This window comes from Leptinotarsa decemlineata, unplaced genomic scaffold (assembly GCF_025532065.1).
Source record: "Leptinotarsa decemlineata unplaced genomic scaffold, Ldec_3_MD MMD2_P_RNA_scaffold_7, whole genome shotgun sequence".
Lineage (NCBI taxonomy): Eukaryota > Metazoa > Arthropoda > Insecta > Coleoptera > Chrysomelidae > Leptinotarsa > Leptinotarsa decemlineata.
Genome location: NW_027412534.1, coordinates 3,082,009 through 3,096,449, shown reverse-complemented (window position 1 = coordinate 3,096,449; position 14,441 = coordinate 3,082,009). Strand labels below are relative to the sequence as shown.

At 35.8% G+C, this 14,441-nt stretch overlaps 1 protein-coding gene across 1 annotated transcript; it reads right to left on the bottom strand.

Annotated features, from left to right (window-relative positions):
* Positions 1-11,424: 11,424 nt before the first annotated feature.
* Positions 11,425-13,740, bottom strand: LOC141480286 (uncharacterized). Its single transcript, XM_074170208.1, has 2 exons — positions 13,305-13,740; positions 11,425-12,199 (listed from the first exon to the last, which is right to left on the bottom strand). The coding sequence occupies exons 1-2, from the start codon at positions 13,486-13,488 to the stop codon at positions 11,562-11,564; spliced, it is 822 nt and encodes a 273-aa protein (XP_074026309.1). The 5' UTR covers positions 13,489-13,740; the 3' UTR covers positions 11,425-11,561.
* Positions 13,741-14,441: the final 701 nt, after the last annotated feature.

Here is a 14,441-nt window from a genome sequence, read left to right as displayed (position 1 = left end):
AGATTGTTTTTTCTTTTCGTCCCAAATCCCATCCAACCGTTTTTTCATATCTGATAATGGTTCGTTTGAGTCTGACTCTGAAGATCCATCATTTTCCCGTTCGAGTTGTTCAAACTCATGTTCCTCCTCAGAACCATCATTCGACCTATTTATATTACCAATATTCAAAAGGGAACAATCGCCATTTTCCGTTACATCGACATTCATTTCATTAGCTTGAAATGAACAAGTTGGAATATCACAGATGCTAGATCGATCATTGGGCTCAAGTAATGGAGATTGGCTCATTTTTTGTACGTCTTTCAGATCGATTCCAGTTTCGCTCTGAAAACATTTCACCGGAGCCAACTCTGTGTAAGTCAGGTCTTCACTACTATCTGAATCTAAATCTGATAGCTCAGACTCTGAACCCGAAGGTAATTCAAATCCTTCCATAATTTCATCATATGAAAAATCTTGAATATCATTGATAGACAAAACAGTATTTCTTCTAATTTTCTTAATTTTCATTGCTAACTATGATTCACTCTGAAAACGAGAAAAAAAATTATCATTCAGAAAGAACCAACTTTTCCGTGATGAACATATTGAAAGCAATCATATGGTATAGGTATAGGCAAATTAGGTGCAGTGGTAACTTTAGGTACCACTTTCTAGATGGTCTCAAAAAATAGACTGAATTGTGGATTACGATTCACTCATTCGAGGATATGATAACACAAATCATATCCTCGAATTTCACTCACCTGCAAAAACAAATCCTAACACAAAACTTATAAATATGAATTTATGCGCGAAAATACCGTCTAACTTCACTTCCCTTTTTTCAAGTTGTACGAAAGAAATGTTTACAGTCCAAATTATCCCGAACAAAAAATATTTCGATACGATTACATGCTTGAGATCACAATTGAACTGGTTACAAAACAATACCGCTACCACGGAAATAGTAAATAAATTCGAAAAAGAAGGTACCTAATAGATACCACGACAACCCAAAGGGTTAAAGTTACTCTTACTTTCACTAAATTATGAATTTCGTTCAAATTCATTTTGTGTTTTTGTAATCACTCACGTCAAACTAAAAATCCAAATCTACGAATTTGAAATAGTAGGCGGCAGCAAATACCAACCGTTTTTTTCTGAAATGTCACTAGTTACTAACCTAGAAATAGAAGAATGTCACCAGAAGAAGCATTCGTTTTTAAATTAGGTTTTTTGTAAGAAAAATGTTGATTGTTCAATTGAAAAGTTCGATTAACGAGGAATAAGGTGTAAAGTTGACCTAGTGAATAAATGCTTGTGTTTTTAAATAGTTTATCTTGTGAAAAAGAAGATTGAAAAGTTTCCCTTTTCTGAACTTTGAAGGGCCGTAACTTTGTAAATAAGGGAGAGCGCTGCTTTTTTCTTACGGATTCGTAATTTACGTATCAAAATACGTAAGTACACTCAGAAAAATTTTCAAAATCGCCGGGTGCCCTCAAAACGAATATTTACCAATAGTTAATGGCCACCTCTTTGTACGCCGACTACAAGAACTTTTAGCACATTTTTCATCGAGTGAATCAACTCCTTCTTTATCTGCATTGTAATAGGTTATTATTTCAGGTTTTTTTGTTTCTGGATCGGTAAATATTCTATCAAGCATTGTTGATAAAAGTATGGTTGCCTTGTGCTAATCCTACAGAAGAAAATCAGTTGTCTGCAGTGATGTTACGGTCGTTTCAAATAAAGTCTGGGCAAGACAACACAGTTTGTAATTGAATATAATTGGCCGATACTTGATGAAAATCCCTTTTAAAAACTAATCAATTCAGTTCATTGCATGATTTTCACTATAAACCGCGACACGTCTCTGTCTAACTTACGATGTTATAATTATTTGTGAAACTTAGCTAAATGACTCTATTGATAGTAGTGAACTATTTTCTGACGCTTATTCCGTTTACCGTAATGATAGAGATCCAATTGTAAGTGGTAAAATAGACGGAGGAGGACTGTTGATCGCAGTTAGGAATAATTTTAATGTTCTAGTGAAAACTGAGTGGGCAGGACAGGGTATGGTTGATGACCTATGGGTCAAGATTCAGTTGAAAAATGTTGAGAGTGTTGATTTTTGTTGCACTTATATTCCCACACGTGCAAGTAGTGTTGATATTAGAAGTTACTTGAATAGTGTAAGGGAACTAGTGAATAATGATCACAATGATTTCTTTTTATCATCGGTGACTATAACGCTCCCGATATATCTTGGACAAAACATGAAGATAATTTTTACCATGGTACGCCAACCAAAACTATGAATGAAGAAATTGTCGATACTGTCTCCTTTTTGAATGTCAAACAATTCAATTATATTACCAATCATAAGAATAGGATCTTAGATTTATGTTTTGCAAATGTTGATGATGTGAAAGTAAAGCATTGCACTGAACCGCTGGTGAAGGAAGACTCCCACCATCCCGCTTTGGAAATTAATTGAGAAATTCCTGATATTGTTCTCGCAGGAAAAGTATCTCATCAAAGTGAGCTCTTTCTGAAGGCTAACTATAACATTAAAAACGAAAAAATTGGAATATAGAAATTTTATAAGTATTCTATAGTGAGGAAATATAGGTATTCTCTCTTGAATTACTCTAATGTTGATGTCATGGTTGGCCTTTTTTATAGAGAAATTAATAAAATTATTACGAGACACGTACAATCTAAAATGATGAACAAACACTATCCAATCTGATTTTCGTATAATACAAAGAAACTGATAAAAAATAAATCTAAACTGCACAAAAAATGGAAAACATACAAAAACGAAGAATATTATACTTTTCAATATTGCGTAAAGAGATCAAAAAACAAATCAATTCAGATTACTCCGAATACATAAATAATCTAGAAAATGATATGGCGACGAATGTGAAAAAATTTTGATAATATATTTTCAACAAAAAAAATTAACAAAGAATACCATTGAGTATGTCACTGAATGGACAAAAACTCGAAAATTCTCAGGATACCTGCAACGGCTTCTCTGAATTTTTCTCCTCAGTTTACGAAAGTCATAATACTCCATCAAATATTGCCCTAGATTTAAATTCGGCATATAGTACAATCTGCATTGACTCAATAAGTAAAGAGAAAATACGGCAACACATTCAAAAACTTGACATATCTGTGGCCCTCCTATTTTCATAAAGTCTTGTGTGGAGTCACTAATCGAGCCATTGTACAAACTCTTCAATCACTAATTGAAAACGGGAATATTTCCTAAAAATTGGAAATTAGCCAATATGGTTCCAGTATATAAAAGTGGAAACCAGAGTGTGATTGAAAATTATAGGGGGATATTGCTTCTATGTATATTTGGAAAACTATTCGAGGGAATAATAACACGATTTTTTTTTCATGGCAAAAAATCGCCTCCTGCCGTTAGTACAAGGAACGTTGGAATACATGGACGACAACGTTCAAGTGGATTCCGTGTACACAGATTTTTCTAAGGCTTTTGATGAGGTGCACCACAGTACCTTGCTCATCAAGTCGTCGAATTTCTGTGTTCACGGCAGTCTGCTGAGGTGGATTTCATCCTACCTACGTAATAGGTGTCGTATTGTGAAACTTTATGATAATATATCTGAAATTTCCCGAGTAACTTTCGGTGTCCCACAGGGATCACACCTGGGACCGCTGATGTTCTCAATTTTCATTATTAACATTGGCTCGGGCTTTCTACACAGTCATTATCTGTTATACGCCGATGATTTTAAAATTTATTCTTCGATAGAGCAGAAATTACAAGTACTTCTCCAACAAGACATCGATCGTTTATCTGATTATTGTCATTCCAGTAAGTTACATCTCAATCGTATTAAAAGCTCTTCTATAACATTTACGAGATAGACGGTTCACCTCTGAAAAAAGTTCAACAAGTAAGGGATCTAGGCATTATTCTTGATCAAAAATTGTCTTTTGAAAACCATATTGACTATGTAGTTAAAAAAGCACTGAGAAATCTTGGCTTCTTAGTCAGAAACTGGAAATATTTTAAAAAACCCGAAACCTGTATACTCTTATATAATTCCATTGTTCGAAGCCACCTTGAGTATGCAACAATAGTGTGGAATCCTTTTTGACAAAAATATATGAATAGAATAGAACAGATCATTTTTCTTGGTTAATTGTTGAACAATGAAATCGATTAAGAATGTTGTTTGGAAAGGTTCAAGGCAAATGTTTATTCCATGCGCAATGGTGATTTATTCGAGTTGTCTCCAGCAAGTAGTTATTATTTCTTAAACGCTCCAATATCACGTATGCAACAAATATACAATTCCACTTTTTCCTCTGTTGACCTATTTCACTTACCTCTTTCAAAAGTAAGATTTTCTTGTAGAAACATACTACGCACTAGGTAGGGTAACTGTATTTTTATTTCTATTTGTAAATAAGTATATTTCGTTTATTATATATTTGTTAAGAAATACAGCACTCATAAATTGAAGGGGTTATATTTTTAGGAGTGATTAATTTTTGGGAGGGAAAGTTTTTGGCTTTCTACTACTCCATCTTGATACAAAAAAAAGAAGGATGAGGAAATCTTCCAAAGAAAGAAAGGGAGTAACTCTATACATGGATGTGTAGATCATGCAAAGAAGTAACTTTCAGATACAAACTGGAAGAAAGTCCTCCTGAAACAGCTACTTTCATATAAACATTGAATTATACGAAAGAAAAAAATTATTTCGAAACAAATACTTCTATATGAACACTGAATTATACAGAAGATACTCTTCTCTACTCAGTTTGTATTTCAAACATTCGTTGTGGAATAAAAATCGGACATCATTCACATGAGTTCTACTTTAAATGAATAGTAACAAATTGCACTTACATAGAACACTGTCATCCTCACTGGTATACACCGATGTTTCGCCTTGGGGCAAGTGTCTTAAGGCTAATCTTAAGATTCTCGGAATGCAGCTATTGAATGTGTGGTTCAAATGTTTGTTGCTGTCGACTGGAGCGGTTTTGAACATGTAGATGATTTTTTGCTAGGAGTTCAGCACAACTGAATTTGCCGTTAATGATATTGAAAAGTCGTGTCAGATATCTCTGTTTCCTCCTAGTTTTCAGGGACGACATGCTCAGAGATTGCAGTAGCAACTCATACTCGCAACGAACACCCGATTTATATGCTATGTATCTGTGTCTAAAAATCGCAAGATACATGATTCTCTTTCAGAAGAACAGATGTGAAATGTATTGCTGTAATTTTATATTCGTTATAAATCTTATATCTTATAAAATGGAATATGTAGGTCATACTGAAATACAACTTCTTGAATGTGTCAAAAAAGTTGTCTAGTATTCATCCTGGATTGTTAGTTGATATCCGGACGTCAGGCTTCTAGACCAGTGCAATGTCTAGTCCTTCTTCCTCAATGGTTTTTGCCAGCAATTTATGTACTGCCTCCCTTCTGTCCACATTGATTTGTAATATTTTTAGTGGCATTACTAGATCTTAGGAGACTCCTCCGCTGTCCCTTCCTGCATTTATTTTGTTGCCTTGTTCTCTATTATACCAAACAGAAAAGAATGGGTTTCGTTTAATGCTTCGGCTTTTGATCGATCAGGGGCTTCGAGAAAGGGTGTACTTTATCTGGATCCACTCTTCTGGATCACTCTTCTCAGTCTCTGAGAAGAAAACTTCTACATCCATGTGAGACTCATCCTTATCTTCATCCTGCTATCTGCTGTTCTTTTTGACAGATATTGTTGAGGAAATATCCTCCTCACCACGAACACTAGCTCTCCTCTTTGCTCTGAGGCTCCTCCTGGCCTCGTTGAGCGTCTTGCTGAAGCGAGGGCAACTCGCATTGCATGCTGAATAGTATGTGTTTTGAGCCGGTTCTAATCCTCCTCCCACCACTGTGAAGTCATTGATCACAAGTGATGGGCGACCTTGAACGATATGTCTGGTGCAGAATTTTTTTCCGATAAGGTAGGGAGGAAGGGGGTAGACACTGCCCCAACCACGCAGTGTCTTGTGTGCACCAACTAACAGTATGTGTACTCCTAGGAAAGGTTAGGGATATAATCAATCTATGAGGATAAGAGATGGTGGTGGCTGATCCTCGATGAGTAATTTTTACGCCCCGCTTCGGAACATAGGTCAACTTCATCGCTTTTATTAGTCGCTTGAGTCAACTTATTATCGTGAGTACATATCGATGGCCTAGAATGATATCCACGTAACTCACAAAAGGCAAACTTTACAGGAGAAGCAAATAACGTACCAGTTATTCAAAAGTAATAATACTTAGTCAGTAATTGGTACCTAAATTTGTTATTTTTTATAACAGTTTACCATCAAATGTTGAAAAGTTAAAATTTTGACTTTTGATTATGACTTACAAGGTTTTCTAAGTTGTAGGCAGACTGAGAGACTGAGACCTCAATTTTTAGTTACGAGTATTTATCACTCATAACCTTGATAGAGATAAGAGGTTTTCTTCATAAAAAACAAGTCTTGTAAAGGTACTCACAATCATTGTAATGTTCAGAAAAATCTACATTTCGTTATTATACTCAATTACAATGAATATGAGTTAATAAACTGAATATCATCGACAAATTACTCAAGTGAAGATGCTAAGGATGGTGAGGTAAGTTGTCATAAAATGCATGAATGTCTTTTGGTATCACTTGTTTGAGCTCTTGTAGGTGGCGAAACTTAATGCCGTCAATCGGTAGAGGAGCATCGTACAACTGATCCAGCTCTACGATTCTAGTAGATACCTTTTTGATTCTTCTAGGGAGGTCAAAAAACTGATCTTTGGGACTGAGTTTCACTTGGGTTTTGCCTTCGGGCGTGTACTGAATACATCTTATGTCTGTTACTACGGGCTCTCCCTTCTTATTTGCACCTGGTCGAATTGTTGTAATGAGGTTGACGTTATCGAACCTCTTAAAAAAAGTTAAATCCAGCTGGACTACTTTGTATGGTTGAGGATTCAATCTAGCTGTTCTTATTATTTCAACATAACCTGCTGGGGAATATATTTCCCTGTTCTTCATTCGTTTTTCAATGTTGCTATGGATACTATCGCATTCCATTTGGGTATGACCCTTTTCTAAGTATTTTTGAGTTATTTTAATCCCGGATTCATGAGATATCAATAGCAAGGCAGTTGCCATAATGGCATTTCTATTTTGGTTGTTACAGCCATCATTGTAAATGATTTCGTGTTTGATCCCATCTAAATTGATTTCTGTTGAAATGAAATGAGTGAGTATGGTTGCATTTTTGTCAGCCTTTACACCCCCCTCGGTTTCATCCCAAAGATAACAGTAACGTTGCCCTGTCTTCAAGTTGTACAGAGTGAAGTTGTGCAATTTTAGTTTTTTTCTGTAGTAGAGCGCAGAAGCTTTGAGATAAGGGCATAACAATACTGCTTGAACATCCATCGTGTAAACTGCAGTGTCTTGACCGCTTTCTTCCTTGTCTTTAGATTTTTCTTCTCTTGCTTCATTTTTTTTTCTCATATGAATATTGTATTCTTCTTCGGAAATATTATCTTGTCTATAAGCACAACACAAATCACATTGGTCTTTCTTAGGAGAAAAAAGTCTCAAATTCATCGCCTCAAAAACTTCATGGAATGTAAAAGAGGATGCAACTAATTTTTCCTTTCTCTGTGATATACAATATGATCTGTACTCTCGGAATAACTGTGCTTAAGATTGCCACAACGGTTTCAGATACAGTTTTGTGGTATCCTTACGACAAAAATGTGATTCTAATTTCGGGAGGAGTTCCAGATATTGATTTATAAGCGTTGTGCTCTTGCTGTCTTGTTTTTGTAGTATTATCAGTTTCATTACTGTTTTCATCAGTTCTCCGCAGATCATTCCCATTTTGCTCGTCGAGTTGGTTTTTCAACATCCAATTTCGAACCGTTCATTTACCAGGCCAATAGAATAGAACAGGCCAGGCCAATAGAATTTAAGAACATTTTTTTGCATACTCGAATTCTATTTCCGTTTTCTTTCAGGTGATATTGTAACGAATTACTTCTTTTCAAGTTGGTACTGGGTACTGTTCTCTGATGGACTTGGGTCCTAACAACAAGATTGGTTACTTCAATCTTTCTTTGTCCCCAATCGAAGTTCCAAAAATTTTAAAAAATTTTCTTTCTTCTGTCTTCTGTTATCAGCATACATTTGAACTGATTTCTTTTAGTGATTTTACAAGAACATCGTGATTTCAGCTGCCTTTTTTGTCGTTCAACGTCAAAAACAGTTTTTCCATCTTGATTCTTTCTTCGACCCTTGTATTCTTCTCCTTTCATTCTTTTGATTTTATTACTAACAGCTACCCATGATTTCTTATTGGCTTTTCCCCTTTTGACCCGTTTGCGCTTTTGACAAATTTCTTTGGTATGATTCCGAGGATCCACATTTTCTTCATTTTCGTCCAAATCGCTCTCATTTGAACTTGGATCATAGGTTCGGTCATTTTTTTCTTCCAGATCAAGTTGGGATTTTTCGTTCGGTTCTAAACCAGAGCTCTCATTATTTGTATGTGACTAATTTTGCGATGCTGTCTGTAACGTTTCTTCTGAAATTACATTCACGGTGCAGTAAGGGTCAATGGAGATCAGTTCAGCATTCAGAGGCATATCGAGTTGTTGACTAGGTTCATCTTGAAGAAAGCTGTCTACTATATCAAATTCGATTTCATTTTCATTGAAGATGTGTGGTATCAATATGCTATTATTTGAAATTTCTATAGGTAAACTACTAGTTTCCAACTGATTGTTATTAGTTTCCTCTGCATCTGCTGCTGGTACGACAGTAACAATGGGCTCATTGCTGATTTCTTCTCGAGAGTGTGTCGGTGTTGAAGTTATGGCTTCATAACATTCTCCACCTAAAATGTTAGTAAACATGAAAAAAAGCACTTGTTTTTAAATGCTACTTGGCTCAACATTCTCGCCAATGGGAATCTACTAATACCCCACTATAAGGTGAAATAACAAATACTTTTATCAAATATTGTAGACTTTCACGGCTGGAAACTGATAAGTTGTTAGGAGTTTCTGGGCTTCTGAGCCGTGGTCCGCAGGATTTTGAGCCTGGCGTTTTCTCTGCATCTGCGGCAGAGGTATCCCCTGCTGCGAGGCTTTTGTCAGGCCCAAAAACCTACGGACCACGGCTCAGAAGCCTGGAAACTTCTAACAATTTAACAAATAATTGTTTATAATATTTGTATGATGATTGAATGTGTAGCTTCATTTCCGTTAACATGAAAAACGCACTTAACAAAATTGAAACTACACATTCAATCATTTTACGAGTAAAAACAATCATTTGTCATTTCATCTTATATTTTTCCATTGGTGAAATTGTTGAGCCAAATATCAAATCTTCATCTGGTTTTATTTCTATCTTACTTTTTTCTTCATCTTCTCGCTTTTCAGTTTGTTTCAGAGCTAAAGCTGCCTCTTGATCTGTATTTTTTATCTTCCATCTGTAAAAGATCATAAAATAGGTGCAGTATTCAACTAGAGAAAAATATAGAAGTGTTGAAAATGAGTTTATTGCTCAAGAAGTATACCAGTAACCAAGGGCGCCCATACAAACATTTCCAGGGGGGGCCCGGACCGGAAACATTTCGGCCTACACCTTTTTAAGTGTTATACTTAGCTCTAATCACTTCTCATTTATGACTCTCCTGTGTGAATCGGTTTAACAGAGTTCAAACACAACTGAATTTCAACTCAGGCTGTAAAAATTATGAATTTTTGTTTCGATGAATGGTATTTTTCAAAGGCCATGGGTTTACATAATTCAAAAATTCTGAAAATATTTCATTTTTATCAATTTCTAAATCAGGATTTGCCAATAACATCAAAGTTACTTTTGACTATTTCACTGGTACTAAACCAGTTAACAAAATCATTTGTTTAAATATTCTACCAATTACTACAAATTTATCTTTTACTTTTTCATTCGATTGAGAGTTAAAAACGGTACCATGCTGTCTTCTCCGACAAAGTACTGAGTCTCAGTTTCTTTGAAGAAAATATTGAATAATTCCTTCGTGAGACCACCTTCATGTATGCCCAACTTCATGTATGCCTACTAATTTTTTATTTGTCATAGTTTCGTACTCGTAAAAAGCGAGCATCTCTCTCATACAGTAGGTCATATCGTCGGTCCCGTGCCAAAACCGCGAAAGTGCTTTTTTCTAGTTTTTCAGGAGAAGGAAAATGAAGTTTAATTCTTCACTAAAAATCACAGTTAATTCTATTTACGAATGTTTTCTGGTAAAAATATCTCAAATATATCTTATTTTCGTACCTTGCCTAAATTTTTTTTTCTCAAAGAATTTTTCAAAAAAAAATGCACATTCGTTGTTTTAGAATTGGAAAAATTTTAATTTTTCTTTATTCGTGTGGTAAGGCTATTAATAAAAATATACGTTGTAATTAATTTTTTAATTTATTTTGACATTAAGAACGCAAGACGAATACAATAACAGATTCATTCTGGTTCCTCATCTGGTTCCTCAAAATCTGGTTCCGCCAGCGCATCACGGACATCCTTGTTTGTCTTTAGAGAATTGTAAAATTCATGATATCCTTTTGTTATGGTGTTGTCCTTGCACATCGTTTGCAGATCTGCAAATTTTGGTACTGAAATTGGAAGAGTTGCTTTGTAAGCTTTCAAAAGAGTTAGAGATTTGGGGCGACCCCTTGTTTTCTTTACTGCAACTTCTGTAAACTCCTCTTGATCAAAACTAGTTTTGTAAAAAATCTTGTCAGGATATTTTTTGTCATAGTGCAACCAACAAATAGTTTGTATAGGAAGTTTGTTCTTTGCAATTATGTTCTCTGACAATGTTTTATAATCATAGACATCGTCAAAAGTCATTGTATGGCCGTTTTCACACTAGCCGACACGACCCCGACCCGACACCGACCCGACACCTACCCGATTTGATGCCGACCTGATAAAATCGGATGTGCTTTCACATCAGACAGACAGTCGGTGGCAGTAATTCGACGTAGCAGCTCTGTGTTTTATAAACGTGAAAAAATGGCTGACAGACGTTTGTATTTGTTATATTTGTTGCATTTAAGATCTAAGAGGCGGAAATACATGAGGAAGTATTGGGTCCACCCGATCATTAAAGTTCGGTATGTAGAAGGCGCATTCTACACTCTATTTGAGAAATTAGCTTCGGAGGAAAAAAAGTTTTTTAATTTTTTCCGAATGAGTAATGCTACATTTGATTACTTAGTTGTGAACTTGCGTGATTCTATCAAGAAAGAAGACACCAAATTCCGAATGGCAATACCACCTGAAGAAATGTTGTCAGTAACATTAAGGTAAGTGGATTGTAAATATTAGTTCAACATCTTATTTGATGAAAACTTAATTTATGCTTTCAGATTACAAAAATTCCCAAAAAAAGTTACCTATACTTATTACATTGCTACAATGGTACTGTATTTCTTAATCTATGGTAATATCAATATTTGAGTATCAGCTTAGGTTTAAGGCCAAGCAGAACTTCCCATTTCATCATTTCGGAGGTAGACGGAATTACCAGATGAAACAAAGTCGTGGGTGCTTGGATAGTTAAAAGTGGAAAGAGCAGCTGAGCTTGGACGTGATCGTTTGTCTTTTATAGATTTAATAGCCCCCAGAAATTCCATATGAAGATCAAGTAATTCAGATTCGTTAAAGTCACGTATGTATGGCTTAAACGAGAGCAGCATTAACTCGTGATCAGTAGGTACATGTGCAGGCTTTTTAATTTCAGATAGAATTTCTTGCTCAATGAAGTCAGGTTCCCGTCTTTTCAAGTTTTTTCCAGGAGGTCTATTTACTTTCTTCTTTTGGTTAATAGATACGTTAGCACATATTACTTGTGAATCATTTGGAAGAATCGCATGATCATTTACCTCGGTTTCTGAGGGAGATAGAGGTTGAATTTGTGTATCACTTTCATCTTCTGGTTGCACAGCCTGAGTCAAGTTGTTTATGGTGTCATCTTTTTGGATTGATTTCAGTAGGTATTGCAAGTGTTCGGCGTACATATAACTCTTTTTTGCAGCTTGTCCACTTTTTGTTTTTTGAGAACGTATGAAAGCATCCCTTATGTTTTCCCATTTCTTCATTATGACATCGCCTGAAACAAGAATCATTTTGTAGTGTTATGCTTATCAAACAACTGTTTTGTTTTTCAAGCTGCGGGTAACAACTAGTTCTGTAATAATTTACCGTATTTATACCTGTATTATAGTTACATTTATTGTTACAGGTATCTGGCATCAGGAAACACATTGACAGATTTGCATTACACATTTAGGATTGGCATTTCTACATTAAGCAATATAATTAATATTGTATGCAGTAAAATATGGGACATATTTTGTGGCGAATACCTAAAAGAAATGAAACGGCAAGACTGGGAAGAAGTCGCAGACGAGTTTAAAAGAAAAGCAAATTTTCCAATGTGCCTAGGCGCGATAGACGGCAAGCACATTCGGATACAAAATTTTCCTCATGCTGGATCAGTGCATTTTAACTATAAAAAGTTTTATTCCATAGTACTGTTAGCTATTGTAGATGCTAACTACAAGTTTGTCTATGTTGATATCGGTGCATATGGTAAGGATTGTGACTCTTCCATTCTACAATGTACAGAATTTTGGAGAAAGTTAAGTCTTGGAGAACTAGACATTCCTCCGTCGAAGGGTCTTCCCCCAAAAGATATAAAAGTGCCACATGTTTTTCTTGGTGACAGTGCGTTTGCTATTCACGAACACATCTTGAAGGAGTTTTCAAGTAATAATATGAGTGTTAAGCAACGTGTTTTCAATTACAGACTACACCGAGCTCGCAGGTATGTTGAGTGTGCATTTGGCATCCTCAGCAACAAATGGAGGATCTTCCATAGACCTTTAAATGTTTCTAAACAGTTTTCCAAAAATATTGTCAAAGCTTGTGTGGTTTTACACAATATAGTTCGGTCGAGAGACGTGGGAGGACATGATGACGAAATGATAGTTCCAGGAACTCAATTCCAAAACCTAACCAGGAAGACGAAGGAAACAGGAAAAACCGGGAGAGGTGTTCGCACAACTTTTGCCAACTATTTTGTGAGTGATGAAGGCAAGTTACCTTGGCAGTTATCAAAAATCTAAGGCTATTATGAACTAATAGGATTCTTAACCAACAATGTACATAATGTACTAAACTAAAAAGGTACATTAAAAATTGTACGTACTTACCGACTTTTTTCTTTTCTTCCGTATTTAATGTGTCATATCCATCTTCTAGGTATTCAAATATTTCCTTCCAGCTCCTTTGACGAAGAATTTTATTTTTGTTTCCCTCATCACTTTTATCCCATAAACAAGGCTTTGATTCGACTAATTCAATCAGAGTTACTATGTCATACTTAAATACACTCATTTTAAAAACACTTCAGAACGAAGAACGAACAAACAACTAACAACCGGTGGCTAAATTATCGGGCCGATAGTAGTGGGGCAGGTGGTGCCCGCCGACATGGCGGCACCGATACCGACCCGACGCCGACATTTCGTCTAGTCTGAAAGCGCTCCCTTGTATTAAATGCTATGTTTACTCCAGTGTTGTCGGGCCGATGTCGGGCCGATATCGTGTCGGTGGTGTGTCGGCTAGTGTGAAAACGGCCTATGGACCTTGTACGGAGCTGGATTTCTACGTGAATCCCTAATAAGCTGAGCCCAACCCTCAGGAACATAGACAGGAACATTTTTTGATTTTACTTCAATTTTTGAATGAATTGAATCGCACTCATCTGACATCATCCGAACTGCGGTTGTTTGGATGAGCCATTACATAATCAAAAATAATTGTACTTATTTCATTAGATCCCTTTTTTCCTTGAGTTTCATCCCATAAGTAGCAATCCACGTCTTGTGTTACTAGATCATAGACAGTGAAGTTATATAGAGCTAATTTTCTCAGGTAAAAGATTTGACCTGCTGATCCTTTTGGTGTGTATAAGACTGCTTTCAAATCTGAATTAAACGCCAGTATAGAAGTGTCTGCTTTAGCCAAGCTCTTGTCCTCATCTCTATATTTTCGAGCATCGTTCTTTTTGTTTATATGTTTATCATGACATTCTTTATTCAATGCCTTCTCTTCTTCTGTCATGGTGGAATAAGATAAACATTTTTTGCATTGGTCTTTTTTCGGCTTGTAAAATCCCAAATTATATTCCTTGAAGACACTTCTGTACTTTTCGTCTGACACAGGTTTTCTGTTTTCTTCCATACACTTTTGTTTGTACATACGGTGCATAATCGAAATGTTTAATGTAGCATCCAAATATTTTTTTTAGAGGATTGTCTACAATAATGCGACTCTACAGCCGGAAA